General features: G+C 40.8%; 1 protein-coding gene across 2 annotated transcripts in view; it reads left to right on the forward strand.

Moving 5' to 3' along the window:
* Positions 1-20,855, forward strand: part of SMURF2 (SMAD specific E3 ubiquitin protein ligase 2) — a 59,561-nt gene that overhangs the window by 7,666 nt on the left and 31,040 nt on the right. The window contains exons 1-3 of one of the 2 annotated variants that reach the window (XM_021414748.1): positions 14,948-16,715; positions 18,016-18,054; positions 19,561-19,669. In XM_021414748.1, the coding sequence (XP_021270423.1) occupies positions 16,700-16,715; positions 18,016-18,054; positions 19,561-19,669 (164 nt within the window). In that variant the 5' untranslated portion in view covers positions 14,948-16,699. Of the gene's footprint in view, positions 1-14,947; positions 16,716-18,015; positions 18,055-19,560; positions 19,670-20,855 lie in introns of those variants that run through there. The other variant, XM_021414747.1, reaches the window with a different exon arrangement.

The following is a 20,855-nucleotide window of genomic DNA, read 5'->3' on the forward strand; positions in this document are numbered from 1 at the left end:
CATTGCTGCTTAAATTAGCGTGTGCAATGCCATATTGCCACAAGCAGCAGGTGACAGTGCCGTGGTACAGGCATTCCCACCCACAGCACCGCTCCCAGGATGCGCGCATCCCTCTGCTCCGTGCCGTGCTGTCAGGCAGGGTGGGCTGAGGAATACATCCGAGTTAAACTCAACCTCTTCCTCTTATCCCTGTTTTTCACTGGAAGAAGTGGCTGGGCCTTTGTGTGAGCAGTGACTTCAACCAGCCAGGTGCTCGCGGAATACCAGGTTGCTGGGGGTTACGCTGCCCATAGTAGGAAAAGGTTTTAAACCAGGGACATACGTTCATTTTTGTTCTGCCTTGACCCAGATTTTACTATTACCAATGGAGTTAAATGGAGTCAGACCTAATTATATCTTTTTTTATCATACCTAGCTACTTGATCTGGAGTTTGGCATATGGCTAAGTAAATAAATACAATTATAGATGCAGTGGTGCTCATATTTAATTGGAGGTGAGAATTTGCATTGGTAACAGCAGAGACATTTCCTGAAAACTTGAGCCAACGTGGTGACTTCTTTTCAGTACAAGACCAGACTGTGTGCTTCTGAAACTGCATGTGGTAAAACTGCTGCTTTGTGCAAATCATAGGACTTGAAGAATGTATATGGAGTGTACTCAGTAAGTCTGCTGTTCCTTTTGAGTAAAAGGTAGTATGCTACATGCAAGGATTTTCTCAGGAAAATATAAAGTACTAAAATGAATCATCCGTTATTCCTGGTGGGGAAAGAAAGATGTATTTGGGTTACAGTGCCTATGAAAGCCACTTGTTTTAAAAATAAATACGTCATAAAATGTGTGTTTAAAAGAACTAAGCATGTCCAGGTAGAATGCATAGAATTACATTCATGCATAACTGCCTGGGATTAGAAATTTATTGTGTCAGTTATGCCAAACGTTTAGGTGTGCTTATGACAAATAGTTCTTCAGCTCTTGACAACAATTTTTTACCTTTTTATTGTTCTGAAACAATTAATTTTATGCTGTATATAAATCTTGCTTTCCAGAAAAACAGATTTACCCACTATTTTCCCCAATGGGTTTATTAAAACAAAGTTTTATAGGTCTGTATAGAGTACTGTATGCAGGACTACATGGTTAGTAGTGTTGTGCCTAGGTGTACTAATATTAAGGTATCCCTTTTTTTGTTTAGTGGCTAAATAAGTACTTCTGTCTTAATTTATAAGAGGTGATATCAGATGTGGCCCAAGAAATGGTGTAAAAATTCAACTGCAGGGGTGTGGTGGGAGAAGGGACAGCATGGTTTGGTGTTACTTCATAGTGGAAGCAGAAAGCAAAAGTAGGTTCTTGTCCTTGGGCTAAGACATACAGAAATCTCCTATGTATTTCATGTGCAGGTTGCCAATTCCGCTCCTAGCCAAGTAGTAATGATTGCATTTTCAGTGTGAAAATCTGAAAATACTGAGCGTTTCTCTTCCTTGTGCTAATATTAATACGGATATTTTAAGAGAGACACAATATATATGTTGCAAGGGACTGTTTACATGGACATGAAGGACCTGGTGCCAGAGAGCCCTTGCTCAGCTTTACTCATTAGGAAATTAAAAATGACTTCTTCAAGCCAGGGTTCCCAGCATATGGAGTATTAAAGGAGCAAACCTTAAGGCTGTATGTTGTGCATAGTAAAGAGGAGACTTTCTAGAATTTTAGGAGAAAGTTCACAAACGCTTTATACTGCTATTGCAGAAGCTTCCTAGTAATTGAAGCCTGTGAACAGCTGTACAAATTCTAAGTGCCATCTTTCATAATTTCACAGGGGTTATGTATGGCACTTCTGAATATCTAATTAGCGATTCTGGGTGTTTGATAAAGCACAAGGTGTTAGGAATCGTGGGGAACAGAACCTTTGAATGTATGTATCACACACCTTTGTAAGAAGCTGTTGGTCAGGTGTGTATGTCTAGACTGGGGAGTATTTCTGCTGACCTCTATTCAAGCTAATTAATGCTGCTGCACATGCAAAATGCCCATGTGTTCTTAAAGAAGCAAATCCCATCTGTAAACTCAAGATGCTATGCAATAACTTGGGCTTGGCTTAAATAGCTGGGTATTTGTCCAAAAGTTAAAGGCTTTAAATGTTTGTGATTGCAGTAATGCAGGAGTGGCTAAGTTATGATGTCATGTTCCATTGTAGCCCTTCTGTGAGAATCTTTCACTTTTGGGATCTCTACTTAAGAACTGGGTCCAAGGATGATTTTAAATGTTGTTGGTTTCTGCTTTCTTCTGCAAGAGGGATAGAGAAGGCCTTTTAGGAAAAAGTGACTTCCAGTCATTTTCAGCAGTGCAAGCATCGTACCCGGCTTGCCATGAAATAGCCGGACAGCTTCCCCCCCTCCTTACGCTGCCTGTTCCCGCAGTTCATGCTCTCCCAGTACCTGCTGTGGAAGGAGCTGCTGAGGGGAGCTTAACATTCCCGTGCTCCTGTCAAAGACAGTGAAGTTTTCGGTGTCCCTCCCTAACGACACGTGGTTATTGTGCCCGGGGAGCTACTATATATTCCCATTTATCCGCGTCTCACTTGCTTCTGTGGCCAAGAGATCATGAAGAAATTCCTGTTCATTTGTGAGATCTGAATGTGCCACTGTGAATATGTGCCTCAGATTTCCTCATTACAATATTTATCATTTTTCCTGCAAGTTTCTTTCCTCTGGTGTGTTGTCCATCCTGTAGAATAAGGCAGCTATTTCCTGTGTATCAGCGTCGTGCAACTTAATCTATGCAGGACAGCACTTTGGACCCCTGTAAAACCCTGATACTTTGAGTACGTTTATTGATATTTAGAAATACACTTGAGCAGATCTTAACAGTGTGGTCCAAGATGGGAGATTTACTTGTTCTGCACCCGCGTCACTGTGACAGAGTAGCAGTAAATGGAAAGAGTTGTCCCTGGGCAGCTGGACCCTTGTGAGCGTTCGCTCCCTCTGCACTTGAGCGGTGTGGTGAGCAGGAGCGCCAGTTCCGCGTGCAACTTGAACGCAGTTTTGTGTGTGAGCATCTTAGATCTTTTTCTTTGCTGTCAGTGGAATTTAGAGCTGTACTTGAACCTGTAATACCAAGCTGAAGCTTATACACTGGCTATAGCTAGCACTTCCATTTGTTTTCGTTGGCTGTTAAGTTGTGCTGCCTCTTAAGAGATACTTTTCATGCTCAGTGCCTAATTTGGGCAGAATTTATTTGGAGAAGATTCTGTTAAAATTTTAATCTCCCTGAAATCAGTTTATGTCGCACATCTTGTATTCTTGGGCAGGACGTTATCACACGGGGCCCGGCAGCAGGCAGATGTCTCTGAGTCAGCAGAGGAGTGCTGCCGGATTCAGGGACGGCTGGGGACAGGAGCTGAGCACACCCAGACTGCTGGTCCTGTTAATGCTCAACTTGGGGTGTGAAGAAGGGCATGGAGCTGAGTACGGAGGGTTCAAAAGTTGGATGAGGGTGGAGAAAAAGGGCGTAAACTGGAACAAGGAACGCCCGGGACAAACAGACGGGAGGTGGAGACTGATTTTGGCAGGATGAGACGCTGGGAATATTTTGATGCCCGGACTCTTAAGGTTGCAGCAGTGAACAAGGCTCAGGCTTGCAGGGACAGCTCTAATTCTCATGTTTCCAAGGTTTTTAACAAGGTTTTGAGCTTTTAGCTGAAGCAGTTTAAAAAAACAAACAAACAAACAAAAAACACTTGATTCCAAGAAATGACATCTTGATCACTTCTTTCAATTAATATGTGATAACAAATGAGCTCTGTAGATTTTAATGTTTCCTTGAGTAATCTCTATGCCATGTATCTGCAAAGGTTTTGGAGCTAGTTTTTTTTCAGTAAAGAGTGACCTGCTCTTGCTGAATCAGTTGTGTGAAGGATTTGACCTTTTTTAATTATCTTCGTTTGATAGTATATTTGTATCTACTCTGATGCTAATCATCAGTGTCCTCTGATTTTGCATTTTATGTAAACACATCTTTATACAAGAGGAGGGCCTCCAGCTTTATGTGATGTGTCCCCACCAGGCTTGTACAGAAACGGCTTATTGCATTAATGGGTTGATAATAAATACGCTGCGCTTTGCTTACGCCGAGCGGTCTGAGCTGTGAGGAGCGCCCGTGGTGGCTAGTCTGCTAAACACCCACATGTACGAGTCTGCAAAATTATTTAAACTGTGAAGAAAGAGATCAGAAATGAAATGTAGGGCAGGTGCGTCTCCAGCAAGAGAGGCTTCGTGTTATATTAATTATCTTTTAGAGGTGTCCTCAGAAAATGGCTATATATAGACAAAGTGAGGAAAAGTTTTGAGAGTGACGTCAGATGTATGTGGTTTGTTCTTTTTTAGTTAGTTAGCTAAAAATAAATGAACTGATAGAATGTGAAACTGATTGGTTTCGCTATAAGTAAACTTACACTTAACCATGAAGAAAAGCAATTAAAAAAAAAAGTTCATATTTGTACAGTGTTGATGATTACAGCGCTGCTTTTTTCTTCCTGAGTAACTGATAAAACAATCAAAACAAAGTCTGCTCCGATGAAGACATCTTTCCCCAAAAGCTGCTTGTTTTCACACCTCCTCGAGCAATTATAAAGCTATTAAACGCTTTATTTTTTCAGCTGATCCCCGTTTCCCCTGTGGAAGCCCTAACTCCTTCCCAGGGAGTTGTTCAGCGATCCCAGGGCTGTTACTGGCTTGAACTTTCCGGAGCTGGAGGTCGTTTCCAGATGCACTGCGTGCATCATCTTCATGCTGAAATAAATATGGCTCCATAGTGAGACTGTGAGCAATGAGCTCTGTCTCATAAGGATGTGAACTTAAATAGCTAAAGAACAGAGCACAGTTTGCTAGATAGTGTTAACAATATTTCATGGAATTACCTTTTTCTAATCAGATTTTTTTGTTATTTGAACACCTAAGTATTTTTTTTCTTAAAGGGCGTTGTTTCTTCATTGTGTGGAGTTGTTTTTTAAACTTCTTAATTAAAGCATTTACAATATAGTTATTTTTGTTATGGTGAACCATTTATTGTTTCAGAAGTGAATGAATCATGTATTCTGGGTTATTTTTTCCTGGCAAATATTTTTCTTTAATGATTACTCAGGGCTAGCTCAAAATGTACAGATGAATAATACTTGAAAATACAGTATCTGATTCATTGTTGCAAAGGCTACCATGAAGAACCTTGTAAAAATACATATACAGAACTTTTCCCCTTTATTTGCACGAACAATACCGTAATGGAACTCGACACTTTTTGCCAGGGCAGGGGCATTGCAGGGATGTCCGTCACATCCCCAGCAGCTGCTTTGCTTGCCCCCAGCATAACCACAGAAGTGTACTTTTCACCTGTAGGTTGGCTAAATCACTGTCAACTGCTCTGAATTGGCTTTTTCCTGCACCCACGAAGCCCTTGCGCTCCACCGCCTCTTATTTGAGGAACTTTCTGTAACTCTTCGTTCATACCATGCGGTAGAAACGTTGTTTGTACCCATTGGTGCTTTCCTCCCTGTGTCTGTATCCGAAAGCGATCAGTGTGATGCTACCTGTAGTATATGTGGGCAGCTGTTGTGGAGGCTGTGCGCTTGATTTTTCATATTCATTTTGCTATTTTAGATTTCCTGTCTGAAATCTGTCGATTCTGGTTTGCGTGTTGTATGAATATTTTCTTGAAGAAAACATTAGTGCAGGTCCTCAGCTGGGCTTGCAAATAAGCAAATACAGGTCAGTTTAGTTTTGGCAGCACGTAGAGCAGAAGCCAGCTGAGGGGCGGCGAGGAACCTGCTCACAGGACACAGCCACTCAGAGTCAGTCCCAAGGGAGAGCTCAGGTGCAGCGCCTCGCATCAGCAGGAATTCATGGAGCCAGATCTGAATGCTGGAAATGAGTAAGCAGTTCCATGGCCCTCTCAAAATGGAGAAAGAAAGGAAGAAAAAAAAAAAAAAAGAAAGAGGAATGTAAATACTGTTTGTTTTTTTTCCTTTGGGTGGGGGAGAATAGATGTGTTCTTGTGTTTTTGTTGATTATACTGAGTTTGACAATATTTGGAAGAGTAGAAGTATCGAAATAGCATCTTCCATGGGCATTAGGTGAACTCTGTAAGCTTTTTAAAGCGCAGTAGGAATTCAGGGCACTTAAAAGGAGTGATTCCACTTGTTGCGTCTGCATAACTGATACGTGTAATGGAGAATGTAAAGGCAAATTCTGGTAGATTTTGTTTAGGATTAGAGGGGTCATATACAGATTGTTCTTTCATATGTTTCCCACACTCCGTGTAGGCAGGTTGTTTTGGTTGTTGGTTTTTTTTCTTTGAAAACAGAACATATTTTTCTGTAGCCCCTGCCCTGCCCTTTTAAGCTGCTGTCCAGACAAATATTTATAAACAGAAAGTAATGCAGTTTTCTTCTGCATGCGCAAAGCCCTTGGGAAAATGAGATGTTTGAGTGTGTGTGAGGCGTTTAATACTTTGTTCTGCTCAGATTTATCTTTCGAAGAGATGTGGAAGTCTGCCTAAAAAGCTTGAATACATTCCCCGTGAGCTTATATTACCTTCATTTAAACTAGTCACATTTCCACTGCTGAGACTCACAAAGTCATGGCCAGAATGACCAGAACAGCAAATATTACTTTAAAAAAGTTACTGGATAAACTGATTTGAGCCCAGCTGCTGTGGATAAATTGATTTTGCTGTTGCTTTAAATCTACGTGTTGGTATTTTGGCAGAGTAAGAAAAACAAGGATATTAGAAAGTAATTTACTGCACTGGGATTAGTAAAGAGTGTTCTGTTTCTGTGATTGGGGCAGAACAGGATGGTTTAGATGTGTCTGATAAACAGGACGAGGTCTAGTCTGACAGCTGGCAACAATAGTTTTTGCTCAAAGTCAGGTGTACTAAATTAGCAAATCTATTACAAGGATGCAGGAGAAATCTCACAGAAGACAGCCTTGTAGGCAGAAGTGTTGCCAAATGGGAAATGATTCATCGTCTCTGAATGGGATGAGCACTGAGCAGAAGCAGTTTAAACCTCAGACTGCTTTGGCTCATAAACCACCAAATATGCGATTAACACTTTATCTTCTCCAATCCTGTTTTTTTTATTGTCTCCTGAGCAGCAATCTATATTTAGGATCAAAACCACTAGACTTGCTGTTGGTTCTAATTTCTCTTTTGTACATTTGAGCTTACATGGGTACGTTCTGATTTTTATCTAAAACTGTTTTCATGCATCCTAGATGTGCTCCATTCTTCCGTCCCTTCAGCAATATTTCTTCTTAGTGAGGACTGTTATGCATCTGGAACACAAGTGTGACGTGAGGGATGCTGGCAAAGCTTGGTAAACCTTAGTTTAGTGGATTTTCCTTTTAATATTTGGTGAAAATAAATGATTAGCTGGAGATGTACTTTAATGTGGTGTGCCAGTTCCAGGGCAGCCTTTGCACTTTAGTTTTTAATACTTGAAAATCTTGAATCTCCGTAATACTGGCAATGCCATTACTGCTCTACAGTACATGAAGAATGGGCCAGGTCTGTCAGATGTTCTGAACAGGAAATATTCTTTAGTCATATCAGCTATAAGATCTGTAGATGACAGAGAAACTAAAGGAATTACATCATTTGGAGGTGTTTATTGTTAAATAATTGAGATGTAAGAAGACAGTTGTGAGAAGAAAAGTGGTTTTGCTTGGTAAGTTACTGTACTGTGTAGGAAATAATTATATATTTCTCAGGCCTGGGACAGCACTGTTAGCTGTTGAGATATCCAAGGAACAGTGTGCCCAGGAAATGAATGTAAGGATTGCTCTGGAAAACTGGGCCTGTCATCCCTGGCTCCTGCCTTACACGTGCAGCCATATAAGAAATGGTACAAATCGGGAGGCGTGATGGTTGGTAGGATGCTTTGTGAGCACGACTGCAAGAGGCAGAGGGTTTCTGGAGTGAAAAGCACCAGAGCAAACGAGGGCTTTCCGCTTTTGTACCCCTCAAAATCTCCTTTGAGTCCACTCAGACTTTCTGAAACTCATAATTGGTGTTTGAGGTCAATGGAAATACTTGCATGCTCATTATGTTTCAAAGTCGTTCTGTCTTTGCAGATGCCTGATAATAAAATATGCTCCAGCTTCTTGGAATTATCTATCTGGGTTTCTGTTCATTTGCTGAACTGCTAGGAGTGTTGCTTCATGGTGTTAACCTTTCGATATCAATGCTTTTTACTTCTTCCTTTTTCAGTCTCACCTGCTTGTTATTATTTTTCTTACTCTTTGCTTAGTATCTTCTGCCATATGCTCCTATATATATATATGTGTAGTCCTTTCCATCTTCCCAAAAGACTTCTGAAATTGCACTTTAAATTGCAGAGTAAGCCTCTGTGGGAGCAGGATTCTCTTTTCACACACTGGCAAGCTATTCCATCCAAATCCCTTAGCGTTCTATTTCTTCAAAATCCCTATCATATTATTTCCTACAGTGGTCCATACATTGTACTGATTTGACAACGCTTACAGCTTGTGTAAAAGCGCAGCATTGAGTTGTAGTTGTTTTGCTTTTATAGAAGTTTCTTCTGTTGAAGGGGACGGGGTAAGGCTGGACTGGGCTGTGCCAGGTCTTTGACCAGGTGTGATGGGTGACCTTAATTTCTCTGCGTACTTTGTGAGCTGTGGATGCTTCCCCCACTTGTACGTGGTATTACATTTCTGTACGTAGAGATGCAGGTAGTCAGAGACCTAAGCTTGATAACCAGGTAAAGGTATATATGCTTCACAGATCTTTCTGCTGACACTGTTCTTTTGTGTAGGGCCTTATTAAATACATCTTAAGGCAAGACGAGGCTACCAGGTGAACTGAAGGGTCAAGCTGGAGAGAGAGGCAGTACCCAGAGCTGAGAGCGCTCCACTGAAAACACTTTTTCCTAGAAAAGTATATACAGAGATCTCACACATAAATATTTCAGCTACATTAGAGGAGGAGGCAGGATTCCCACTTTATCAGGGAGGCAGATCACAGTCCATGTCTGAAGTTGTGGATGCTGCTAGTACTGAAGGAAGATGTACGTAAAGAGTATCGCTCATGTGTATTCCCACAATATAGTTTGGTGTCAGTACATCAGGTTGTAGTAAAACAGAATTGTGCTGTATGGGGCACTGAAATTTGTGAAATACTCAGGTAAGTCCTTAACTAGTGGTTGTTGGTTTTTTTTGTTTTTTTTTACCAGTGATAGCGTTGAGATCACAATCTTCATGAACTTTTTACGCTGTTTTATTTTCCAAGGGATTATTTAAAAATTCACTCAAATACTTCAAGTTTCTGAAATGCCAGGATGTCTTTTTTTTCCCTAAAGAAAGTTGTTGCCTTAGCTGTTGTTGTGTTTAGGACTTGTTTCTTATAAAGCAGCTGGCAATCCTTTTATTGGTACTGACTGACTTAATACAGCGTTTTGCTGTAGAGCAGCCTAAGAATGAAGGGTAGATAACGTGCGTGCTTTTGGGCTGGGTTTTGTTGGTTGTTTTTTTTGTTGTTGCTTTTGCCTCTTCCCAGAAGATCCCCGGCAGCAGCAGTGTCCCACCAGGATCATGTTTGTAGCAGTGAGAATGTTGAGACTTCCTCTTTAAATCAAGTGTGTGACAGTGTCCTGACAGGCGAGCGCTCCTGAAGTCTGAAAAGCTTCTGGTGCCTGCAGCTCCTGCTAGCCAGGAGCGGGGTGAGCTGCAGGTGCCTCCTGTCTGAAGCCCTTTTTAAAATGCAGGGCATTTTTGTCTGGTTGGTAATTAGATCATGAATTTCTTTTGTTGTTGCCTTCACTATAGCTCATTCAGAAAGTGGAGAGTTTCACTGCAGTGAGACAAATCCGAGGGCTCTGCTGCTTGTTAGCGTGTTTTTTTTCCCCCAGTGCATTTCCATAGGTACATGAAATATATCAGAACAGAGCTGTGATTTGTTTCCTATGTTAGCTTTTTTCCCCCCAGTCCTGTTCTTATCAAAGGAGGCTGAGAAATACGTAGGTCAATTTCCTTGTTAAGTTTATTTGCTCATCCTCGAGGAAGAATCCTGTTTGCTAAGTATTTTGGGGTGTGCGACTTCAGTCTACCCTGGTCTTGCTTAAAAACTGGCTGCTGGGATTTCAAACAAGATTTTAAGGACTGAGGTAAGATTTTAGCATAATGATTCTTAAGAGTTTGAGGTAAGAGTATCCCCTTTTCTTTTCCTGAGATCTTAAATACTATTTTATTTCTGTATTTCTAGGATAATAGAATTAATGCTCATAAAAGAGTATACTTCCCTCACATTTGAATATAATAACCACATCTGCAGGTTTTAGACTACTTAATCTCGGTGATGGCTTAATTTTTTTTTTTTTGAGGAGTTATGTTTTTGATACTGCAGGAATGTGAATTACATTTATTTGTAATTGAAAAGATCATACAGTAAAACTGGTGGGCTCACTGGTTTGTAATGAATTTGTTTCCTACCCTGGCTGTGTTTACTGGTGCCCAATTTTATGCGGATTACAAATGTGAGAAACAAAAAGGGTGACTTCTGAAACTCGTCATTGACTACTGACAGATTTTTTTTTTTGCAAGCATTTAACAGTTTCTGATTTGAAGTTTAGACTTCTGTGCCCAATAATGGACCAGCATAGTATTTAGTGCTTGTAAGTGGTGTATTTAGGATGGCTTCTTGACACAATAGTGTTTTTTTGGATTGTGAAAAATGGGCGAGATGTGAGGATTAGGTCATTTTTGTAGTAGGGTGGAGAAGTTAAGTGGAATTCCTAGTGCATGCAAGATATGCGTTAGAAACATCCTGGCTGGTCTGAGAGGCTCCATCCACACTAAACCAGGAAATGCAAATATTCGCAATAGCCTTTGTTTTCTTAAAGTTTCCCACGTGTTTCTTCTGCTTCTTTTGCGCTGCTTGGGGCTGTGATTGAAGCCCTGCCTTCCACATCCCCCTGACGGGGATGGTGTAGTGCTGTATCACGCAGATTAATTTGCCTATTTGGTACATAGCTTTAAAAAATAGATATCTTCAGGTTTTGCATCTGCATATGGAGCTGTGCTGGTTTAAACGTGAGCCTCCGTAGAAGACTTGTAAGCCTTGGTGAGACTGACAATGCTCGGGGAGGGCTGCCGCCTTCATCGCAGAAGTGGCAGCATCGTTTCTTTCCTTCACCTCTTGACAGGCGTATCAAATAAACTGGACACATGAAGAGGCTTAGTGACGTGTGTGGCAGTCAGCCCATCGCTGGATGAATCTAGGAAACGCGAATGCATTACTTGCTCGAACGCGGAATGCTGTGGTGCGGGGTTTTTTGTGTTTTGTTTTACTTTTGGCTTAGAGTGGAATAGGGGAGGAGAAGTGGAAAAGGAAGCCTTTTGTTTACAGTAAAACAATACTGTGAAGTAGACATCACGATGTTAAAACAGGAGTCTAAACACGGCAAATCTCGGCAGACTCCATCTGGCCGCATCCAGCAGCCCTGCAGACATGGCAGGCACAGGCTGCCCGGGCCCTCGTCCTGCTGCTCCCCCTCACGGGAATTTACAGCAGCGTTTTGTTATTGCGTGAGGTGAACGATTTATTGTCCTATCTGTTTCTATTCCACGATACCATACGTATTTATTAACATTTCTTCCGTGATAGATGCGTGGTGTTTTTCATCTTGATCTTTAATCTCCGTGAGTTGCATTCAAGTTAAATATGGGTCAGGAATTCTACAATGAGTTAAAACGCAGCCTTCTGCTATGGGCAGAATTTCATGCAGTGAATCTGCTGCAAAGAAAAGTGTTACTGTTAGTTTCTGGCACGTTTTGCTGTAGTTTAAATTGTATTATTTAGTATTTCTTTCAAGTCTCAGTCATCCATATTGCTGTTTGGTGTTTGATTGTAGGTTATGGTGGTTTTGTTTGTTTAGTCCCAAAGGAATAATTGCAATTTGTTGAGACAGAACTCTAAGTGACAGTGCTCGTAAGCAGGTGCCTGTGATCCTTTGAAATGGGTTTCATTTTACATGCAGCGTATCAAGGATTTAGCATCTGGCTTATGCTGAATTTGAACTTGCAGGAATGTGTTTATGGGACAATTTAAATTTTTAACAATTATTAAAGGCAATTCTTGTTAAAAGTGCTTTTCTTATGCTAAGAATACCCTAGAATGTATTTTAAAAGTTTATTTAAAAGCAGCGTACCTTGTGTTTGGATATCAGCCTAACAATAATGGATTTATGTCGCTTAGAACTAGCGCTGGATTTTTGTCAACCTGATATATCCATATCTTAATACTACTTCACAGAAGTATTGGTAGTTCTGAATTGTTCTGATGTGTGTTCCAAGTAAGAAAAGGCAACAGGAATAGGTATGTGATTCTAAATTTAAGTTCATAATTCTGAAAGGGAATTGGAAAATGGTTTTCTACCAGTGTGAGCTGCGTGTGTGTCGTGAGCGTACCGGGAGATGTCTGCTCCAGACAGTTGTGCCTGTTCAGAAGCTGCCAGCCCTTCCAATTTGTCCTGGGGCAGAAGGGAGCACGGTATGCATTTCCTAATTCGGGGCAGAAAAGACATGCAGATGGAACAGTTAGCGATGGTGATTCCAGGCCTACCTGGCTGCTTCCGCTTCAGGAAGACCGCGGTGCTTGGCTGCTCTTCCAGCGTTCACACCCGGCTTAATGGAAGGGGGATGTCTGAAATCGCCGCCGGTTTGTCAGCCAGCCCTGGGGGAGATGGGCATCCCTCCGCTTGTTGTTTGGGAGCTCTGTGTCAGCACGTGCTGCCTCTGTGCTGCTCCCCACGGAAGAACGGGGTTGATGGACCCTTCCTGCTAGTAGTTGGTCTCTGGAGTCTCAGTTTGAGTAGAACTGGGTTTCCAGTGAAGTACTGCGGAAAACAATTAAACTTTCTTAAGAAGGGTGTGCCAGCATCTGAGTTTATACATGTTTTGTGCTGATTCTTCTTTAGTGCTCGTTGGGTTATCCTAAATTCCTGCTGTCTTCTGAGACTCCAAAAGAGAAGATGTTACCAAGTCAAGTCAGAGAATGCTTAAAGCAGCTGTGTGTGTGCTTGCAGGAGGGGTGCTTTGTTCAGTGTTTTGAATCTGTGCTTCTGTGTGCTTAGTGAAATAAAAAATAAAAATTCAGTGTGAATTTTTAAGATTGTCTCTCTGAAAACATGGAGCTGATAGGTAGTTATTTTGATATCCTAATGGCAAAATATACTTCCTTTATATAGATAACTATATATATTTAATAAATGTCTGAAACTGCACAGCGGGGTCAGAAGTAAAACTATCAGTCTGCATAAAAATAAAAATCTGGGTTTTAGGACTGCAAAACTTGCTGGTCTGGAGTGCATTTTTACAGCACAACTGCAAGTTACTGTCAGAACTGTAGTCCAGCCTCTCTTCGCCTCCTCTGCTGCTTCCTTGCATTAAGCCCCACTGATGGCGTGGCTGCAGGGTAAGTCAGTGCAGCTCTTGGAGCCGGTGGAAAACTAATCCATCTCCCCAGAAGGTTAGCTTTCTGTTAAGCCAGTTCAGCCTCCTGATCTACCTTGCATCCGTAGGCTTGCTAGACCTGATTTGAGAGAGGAACAGCTGCAGCCTTCTTGATTGCTAGGTGCAACCTGAAACCCTCCAGCTCGTGTTGATTAGTGATTAGGGTTGGAATAATAGTCATAATAGTCAGCTGCTGTGTTTTAGGCATTTCATGCTTCAATACCTTCTGAACTCAGAACTCCTATGCACCTGTAAAATGTTTATTTGTTAGGTTTGCTTACGTTCATGTGTCCTTTCTTGATGATAATCAATTGTAATTGTCTTAAAATGCACAGATTTCATTAACTTGAAAGGAAATTCTCACCTTATGATTGTGGTCATTTTGTTTGTTCATCTGCAGGAAAAAAAAAAACATTTCAAAGGAAATGAAACTTAAAAAAAAAAAAATCCCCAAAGATTAATTGTAAAATAAAATTCAGTGTAAATAGTTGGGATAAACAATTTCATTTCAAAACCTTAACTGAGAAAACAATTACCTCAATAGCTGTAGTTACAAATCTGTATGGCATTATTTACAGCTCTTTTTGTATTGAAGACCTCCTGTTTTATGTCTTTCCATGTGGGAATTTAGGCCGACCCAAGGAGGGAGTGCAAGCAGAAAAATAAAATTTGCTCAGCAGCGTGCCAACAATGGATGAAAACAGTAGGAATTTGTTTGAAATGTTTAAGTATTGAGCTATGCTGCTGGAACCTGTGCACGGCGTACGGTTTGCCCCTCTGAAATGTTTTTCTAAGAAGACAACATTGCGAAGTTTTATGCAATCTGAGGAAAAGTGTAATGTCAGCCACAGGTTCAGAATACCCCACTGATTTCTGTGTCTCAGGGACAGCAATCCTAAAGCCAGGAGGGGTGTGCGTGGTGGTGTGTCCCTCCTTCTCCCTCCCCCCAAAGCAGGCTCATTCCAATCAGCAGTGTAATTGGAATGCAACCACAGTCTGGAGGAGGAAGGGGAATTTTTGGCAAGAAGAGACAGAGCAGTTGGGAGCTTTATTCAGATTAAAGCATAGACGACCATTCATTATCAGTACAACACGCATTAGCAACAGCATAGCATTGTGTTTCTACAGCTGGGACTTATTTCAGTGATTGTATTGCGCTGCGTATTACATGCAAACAACTGGGATCTGATCACAAAAAGCAATGCTAATGGATTTCATTAAAAGATGGTGTTTCTGTAGGGGGAAGAAAGACTTGTCTACAAAATGAACTATTGTGGTAAAAATTGATAGGCAGCCTGTCTTTCTCCTCGCTGTCCCATGTGTTCCATATGTTCTGGAATAAGCACTTTTCCTGGGAGAAAAGCCCTCGGGTTAAAAAAAAAAAAAAAAAAAAAAAAAAAAAACGAGAAATTACAGTGCTAAAACTTGAACTCAGGAGAGGGCTGAATTAGTTTCACGATGGTGATAACACTGTAAAGCCAGAACACTGGCAAACTCAACCTTAGCTTTGGACCTACTCCTTTCCTTCCTCTGCTGAGCGCTGGGCTGCCTGCTGGCACAGCAGTGCTCGCTTAGCAGTGCCTGTCCATAGCATATGTAGAATGAGATCATAAGGCATGATAAAAGGATATGTAATGAACATACAGAATGTAAAATTGATGTGTGTGTTTGTCTTGGCACGTGTATGTTGTTCCTTCATATTGGAATAGTGGTGTTCTCTTTTCTGTAGACTTCCCAGGAAGTCTGTAATAAATACAAAACATAGGTATCCACTGACTCACTGATATTTTGTAATAAGTGCTTTATCTACTAATGTGTACTAGAAGCCAGTAATCTCTTTTGATGATGCACTGCTGGTGCAGTGCTCCTCCTTCCCTTTCAAACCCGTGTCAGTGTATATGGGTGCTGGTTTGTATTCTAGTTTCAGAAGAATTTCAGTGCAAGTTTAAATAGCTTAATTTTTTTGTTGTTGTTAAAAACAATTTTAATAAGAATGTTACTGGTACATGTTAGTTCTAAAACAAATAACATCCTTCTGTGGCCTTGTGTGCCTGCAGGGGGTCTGCTAATGGTGCAGCTGCATAGATCTGGTAATGCTGCACGTTTCGTTCATTGCGGGGGGCTCAAATCAGCATTTTCACTTAGCCCTTTCAGGAATAAAGTGACCTTTCTTCGATTCTTTCTGTTTTTTGAATCTTCGGATGAAATTTAACATAGGATAGAAGTCTTAAACTCGCAGTGCTTACTTATCTTTCCTGAGAATTGCTGAGACACTCAGCAGTGACCTGAACTGAGAGGAAAAAGCTGCAGCAAGAGCTCAGGCGTTGGTAGGCCGAGGAGCCTGCGTGGGAGAGCGTCCGTGGCAGTGCCCCACCGCTGGGAAAAGCTTCAGCTGTAGCTTTCAGACAACAGCAAGACATAAATCCATAGGAAACCGAACTTCCTTCGTTTTTATTCTCAAGGAACTGTTAATCAGTTGGTTATCAGAATGTTCAGGATAGGTCTAATGCAGCGTTGAAACGGTTCGAAAAATGGAGCATGAACCGTAGTACGTTTCCCGTCAGTGGGAAAACTTGTACAAAAGAGCTCTGTATGTGGAGGAGGACTGTTTCATTTAGAACTGAGCTGATACTTCTGGGATTTAAGCTTTTATACATAGAAATACCTGGCAGAAAGCGTACCTAAGGGAGTTTCTCAGTGTCTCTCCTGTTTGTTAACCTGACAAAGTCAGCATTAGATGGTGACTGTCCTTCAGTGTGGTTACTCGAAGGAGAAAACCTGAGCCAAAGCGTGAGTTTGTTCACTGATGGCTAATTGTTGGGGAAACAGTTATTAGTTTGTACGTTGTGCAACATGAGGTGCTGCTTAAATTGCATTGACAGACTTGATTAATATTTCGAAAGGAAGTTTTCATCATCAATTAACCTTCTGATTTCTTTCTGAGAAAGACTTGCCAAATCTCTTTTATTTGGGGCATTCTGCAATTTCAGGAGCATGCTCTGGCCCACTGTGCTGTAGATGAATTTTCCTGAACTGTCATTTAAAATCTATGGCTTTACTTGACAGTTCCCATTTTTTGTAGTGGATGAAACTGTGCAAGTAATAATTTTCTGATCTATTTCAGAAAGTGACCGTCTAGATAAGCGCCTGTTTTATTTGAAGATTTTTATATTGCTAGATGAAGGATGCCTTGGGTGAGTGGTGTTTGTTGACAGCAGTCAGGCTGAGGATATTCCTGTTTTAATACAAGCTTGAGGAACTGCAGATGCATTTTTCTAAGTTTCTGTTATTATCGGTTTCCTTCAATGTCTTTTATGTTATCAGTTGCATATAAATGGAGTAGTGGTTAAATTACTGGGCATCTGGTGGTCTGCGGGGTTTTACTACATCGTCCTGAGGACTTTAATTGATTGTTTCATGGAGCAGACTGTGGTGTGACTGGCAGTGATAAATACTGGAGATTTCATTGAAAAAAATATATCAAAAGGAATCCTATACTCAGGAGTCTTCTATGGCATTGATTTCAACCACATAGCTCCATGTTTTCTTTTTTCTGCTGACTGTGGGGGTTTGTGCTTTCACTCAATACTCCAGAATCTTTCTTTGTTACCAGTTAAATGTTTCAGTGTTTTGCAGGGGAATCTAATAGTTCCTGCTTACTAAACCTGCCATAATAAATAAGCGTGTGTAGTTGAATAGCAGCGTGTTTTGTGAGGAGAAGTCATTTGTGTGTGTTTTGGCAGTGTTGTATGAAAGTTGTCTCCTTTTGTACATGTATTTTTTCACCCCCATTTCTATTTACTCCATTCTTGTTTTCCCCTTGGTATTTTTGGTGGATAAATGCAGATATTCCTTCCTTTTAATGTAATCAAAAAAAGCCCCAAGAGATCTTCAGCTTCTACAAATAAAACATATTTTTGGAGCTATCAAAACTCAGAGTTAGAAGTTAGTCTACTCCACCCTGATGTTTTTTCAGGTAAAAAAAAAATTGTATTTACTTTCCACATAAGATAAGAAAAAAGCCAAGACCACCTAGTGCACTATTTCCTGGGGTCTGAAGGCTTTTAGTGTTCTGTGGAACAGAGCCTAAGAGCTCGTGTGTGAAACGCCGCTAATTCTGCTGGAGGAATTGTTCGTGCCACCGTGTGGTGAGGTGAGCTCGTTAGCAATGGTCTGGTTCACTCAGTCGGTAAATGTAGGAACAGCTCAAGTTGGCATCAGGGAGAAAAATGCATGTGGGGCTGCTGCCTGAGGAAAGCACCGCTGTATGGCTTCCCCTGGAACCTGCCCACAGGTGAACTGCCAAAAGATGGCACTTCTGGCTCAGCTTTCAGCAATCATTTTACATGATAATGTAAGTGGTGTGGGAGCGCAGTTCTTTTATGTTCATTCGTGGTGTTTTGAGCAGGATTTTCTGAAATGCTGGGCAGGTAAAGTAACGTTGTTGATGTTAATAACCAGAGACTTCATTTTGCGTTTCTTGTTTTTCTACAGTACTGTGTGCAAAGAACTTGGTGAAAAAGGACTTTTTCCGTAAGTAGCTGTTAAAGTTTTAAACATTTATAGTTGGGATAAATATTATGCAAGTTCTGTAAATCCCTTTTTGCATGTGATTGCTGCATTTGGATAGTTGCATGAAGGGGTCTTTGATGTTTTCATTCCATTTTATTTCAGGGCTTTTGATTCTTTTTTTTCTTGGATGACACGATATTCATAACAATAATTAAAACCAAAGTACGTTAACTCTCTCCTTCTCCCCTTCTGTCTGTTTTTTTTTTACGGGATTGGGAAACAAATTTACTCTCTCAAGCAAATGACGACTTCTAGCATTAGTGTCATGCACTTAAAATATTTTTCATGTAAGAACTTTTTGTCCAGCAGACATTTAAGTGCATCCCAATTATTAATAATTGTGTCGTAATACTTACGTACTCTGAAATTATATTTTAATTAATAAGGAGGATGAAGAAAGCCGAAAGGAATGTTATTGGCTCCGTAGGCATGCACACACACATCACCTGCCTGCTGCCTTCTTGCTGGGAGTAGGAAGAATTCAAAAGATCAGACCTGAGCTTTGAAAAGAACAATTCTGTACTGCAGCTAAGCCAGTCGGCAGCATGGATCCCAGCAGGCCCCTCCCGTTCCTCCCTGCATTGCCTTTATCCCCATCTGCTTTGTCTGGCACCAGCCTTGTGACACTGGTGCCAGACTGGCTCCGTCTGAGTCACCTGAGGAAGCAGCGCTGGTGCAAACCTTACACTACAGAAAAAGCAAATAATGTTTCACTGCTGCAGTTCCTGCAGCTGAGTCACTGGGCATGCAGATGAGGGCAGGAATTAGTGTGAGGGAAAAACGGTGTTAGTGGTGGGACCGTCCCTTCTGGGGTCAGTTAATAGCTCAGGACAGCAGTTGCAGTAGAGCTAATTGTAGGCTGCACTGGTCCTGCTTCTTTTCCCTTGGCTGTGTAGTCCAGTACTGTCTTTGCACAGAGTTTTGTTAGCAACTGAACCTGTGCTGAGTGTTTCTGAGGTACTAAGATAGGAGAGAAAGTGCAGGAGGAAACAAGGAGAAAACAAAGCACACCTCAGAAGTGTGTATAATCTGCTGTAGGTGATTTCCTTTAATACAGATGTCAACGAAAATACTGAATATAATTAGCCTTAAAAATAGGAAGACTGCAGTTCTGTTTTCCCTGCCTTTTCCTGAATGCTTCATACACCAAAAGCTTACTCTGTCCTGAATTAAGAAAATTAAGGTGTTTAGAGGCTTCCCAGAAATACTTTCTCTCCCCTTGCCTCCTAAGTGTTTCACATAGTGATACAGACTGAAAAAAAGTTGTGTGGAATAACTTACAAGTCTAGCCTTTTCCTGTTCTTGATACGACATGCAATTCTCTTATAACATAGTCAAGAAATATGACTTATTTTTTTAATTTGAAGCTGGCTTTTATTAATATATATATGTGTGTTTAAAAAAAATGCAGTGATTTAGGATTCTGAAGCATCTTGATCCATTTACTAACTTCATTCTTTCTCTTAGGACTTCCTGATCCATTTGCTAAGGTTGTGGTGGACGGATCTGGCCAATGCCATTCTACAGATACTGTGAAGAATACACTTGATCCAAAATGGAATCAGCATTATGACCTGTAGGTGGTAACAGTGATAACCAAAGGTTTGACGTGCAGTCCTCTAAAGTACACAGAAACTGTCTGGTGTTCATAATACTGTCCTACTAACAGCCTGGTGAATATTCCAGGGTTTATTAGTTTGGGTGAAAAATAATCTGTCAAAATCGCTTTCTCATTTCCCTCAAAATCTAAACACTGTACTTGATTTTCTAGTGATGATGTCTGCAACATGCTTTATATGTACTATAGTATTACCGTAACATTTTCATGTTGACACTTGTAAAGTGAAGTAAGTCACAGACAGTATTTCCCTCACACTGTTCTTGGTTTTTTTTTTTGTAGTACTACGCTGTCGTCTTGTTGTTCTGCTTCTTGTTCATTTTTCTCTCCTTTGTATCATTTTCTGTCTCAGATGTTCTTTAATTACAAATTCTTACTTTGTTATCGTTGCTTGAGCATCTTTCTGTGCAGTTGAGCGGTATAATCACAATGGCATGTTTATGTCATGTTTTTCTTCTGTTTTTCTAAAGCATAGAATATTCTGTATGATATGGTTTATTGAAGCTTTGTATGTAGATTTTTGTGCTCGTGCATATTTTCTGTCCTTTTTATCTGTGTATTTTCTCTTTCTTGAAAATGAGGAAGATGAGGAAGAGAAGTGAAAAGTTTTGCCTCATCATGTCCTTCTTTCTTTCCAATGCATTGTTCAGATCTTTTTATTTCCCCCATGACTCCATTCCGTACCTATGTTCTGTCTTGAAATTGTCATCAGTTCGCCACTGCTCCCATATGTCTGCCAGCTGTTGCTTTGAAGTGATGTGGTGACAGTGCAAGTAAGCTGTTGACAGGAGTGGGTTAGAAGGGCTTGTAGGTGCTCCATGTTCTCATGGTTTGGAGACTTGGTTGAATTTTGGAGAAGGAACACAGGACATGGGAAACGAGGGAGGAAGTTAATATGCTGTAAGAGTAATGGAAAAAAATAGTGAAATCTGAAAATATCCTTTCTGGTTGTAATTTTCAAGGAAGGATGAAGAGAAGGTATTTTTGCATTCTTTTATAAAACCAATCAAACTTGTATCTGGATACTTCAGTTGTCTTAGCTTTGAAGCAAGACTGTGATCGCAGTCTGCATTGTTTTATACAAAACAGAGATAGAAAAGGGGCTCCTAGCAAAATATTTTACTGAGGCAGATTTGGGCCATCT

Source organism: Numida meleagris, chromosome 17 (genome assembly GCF_002078875.1).
Source record: "Numida meleagris isolate 19003 breed g44 Domestic line chromosome 17, NumMel1.0, whole genome shotgun sequence".
Taxonomy (NCBI): domain Eukaryota; kingdom Metazoa; phylum Chordata; class Aves; order Galliformes; family Numididae; genus Numida; species Numida meleagris.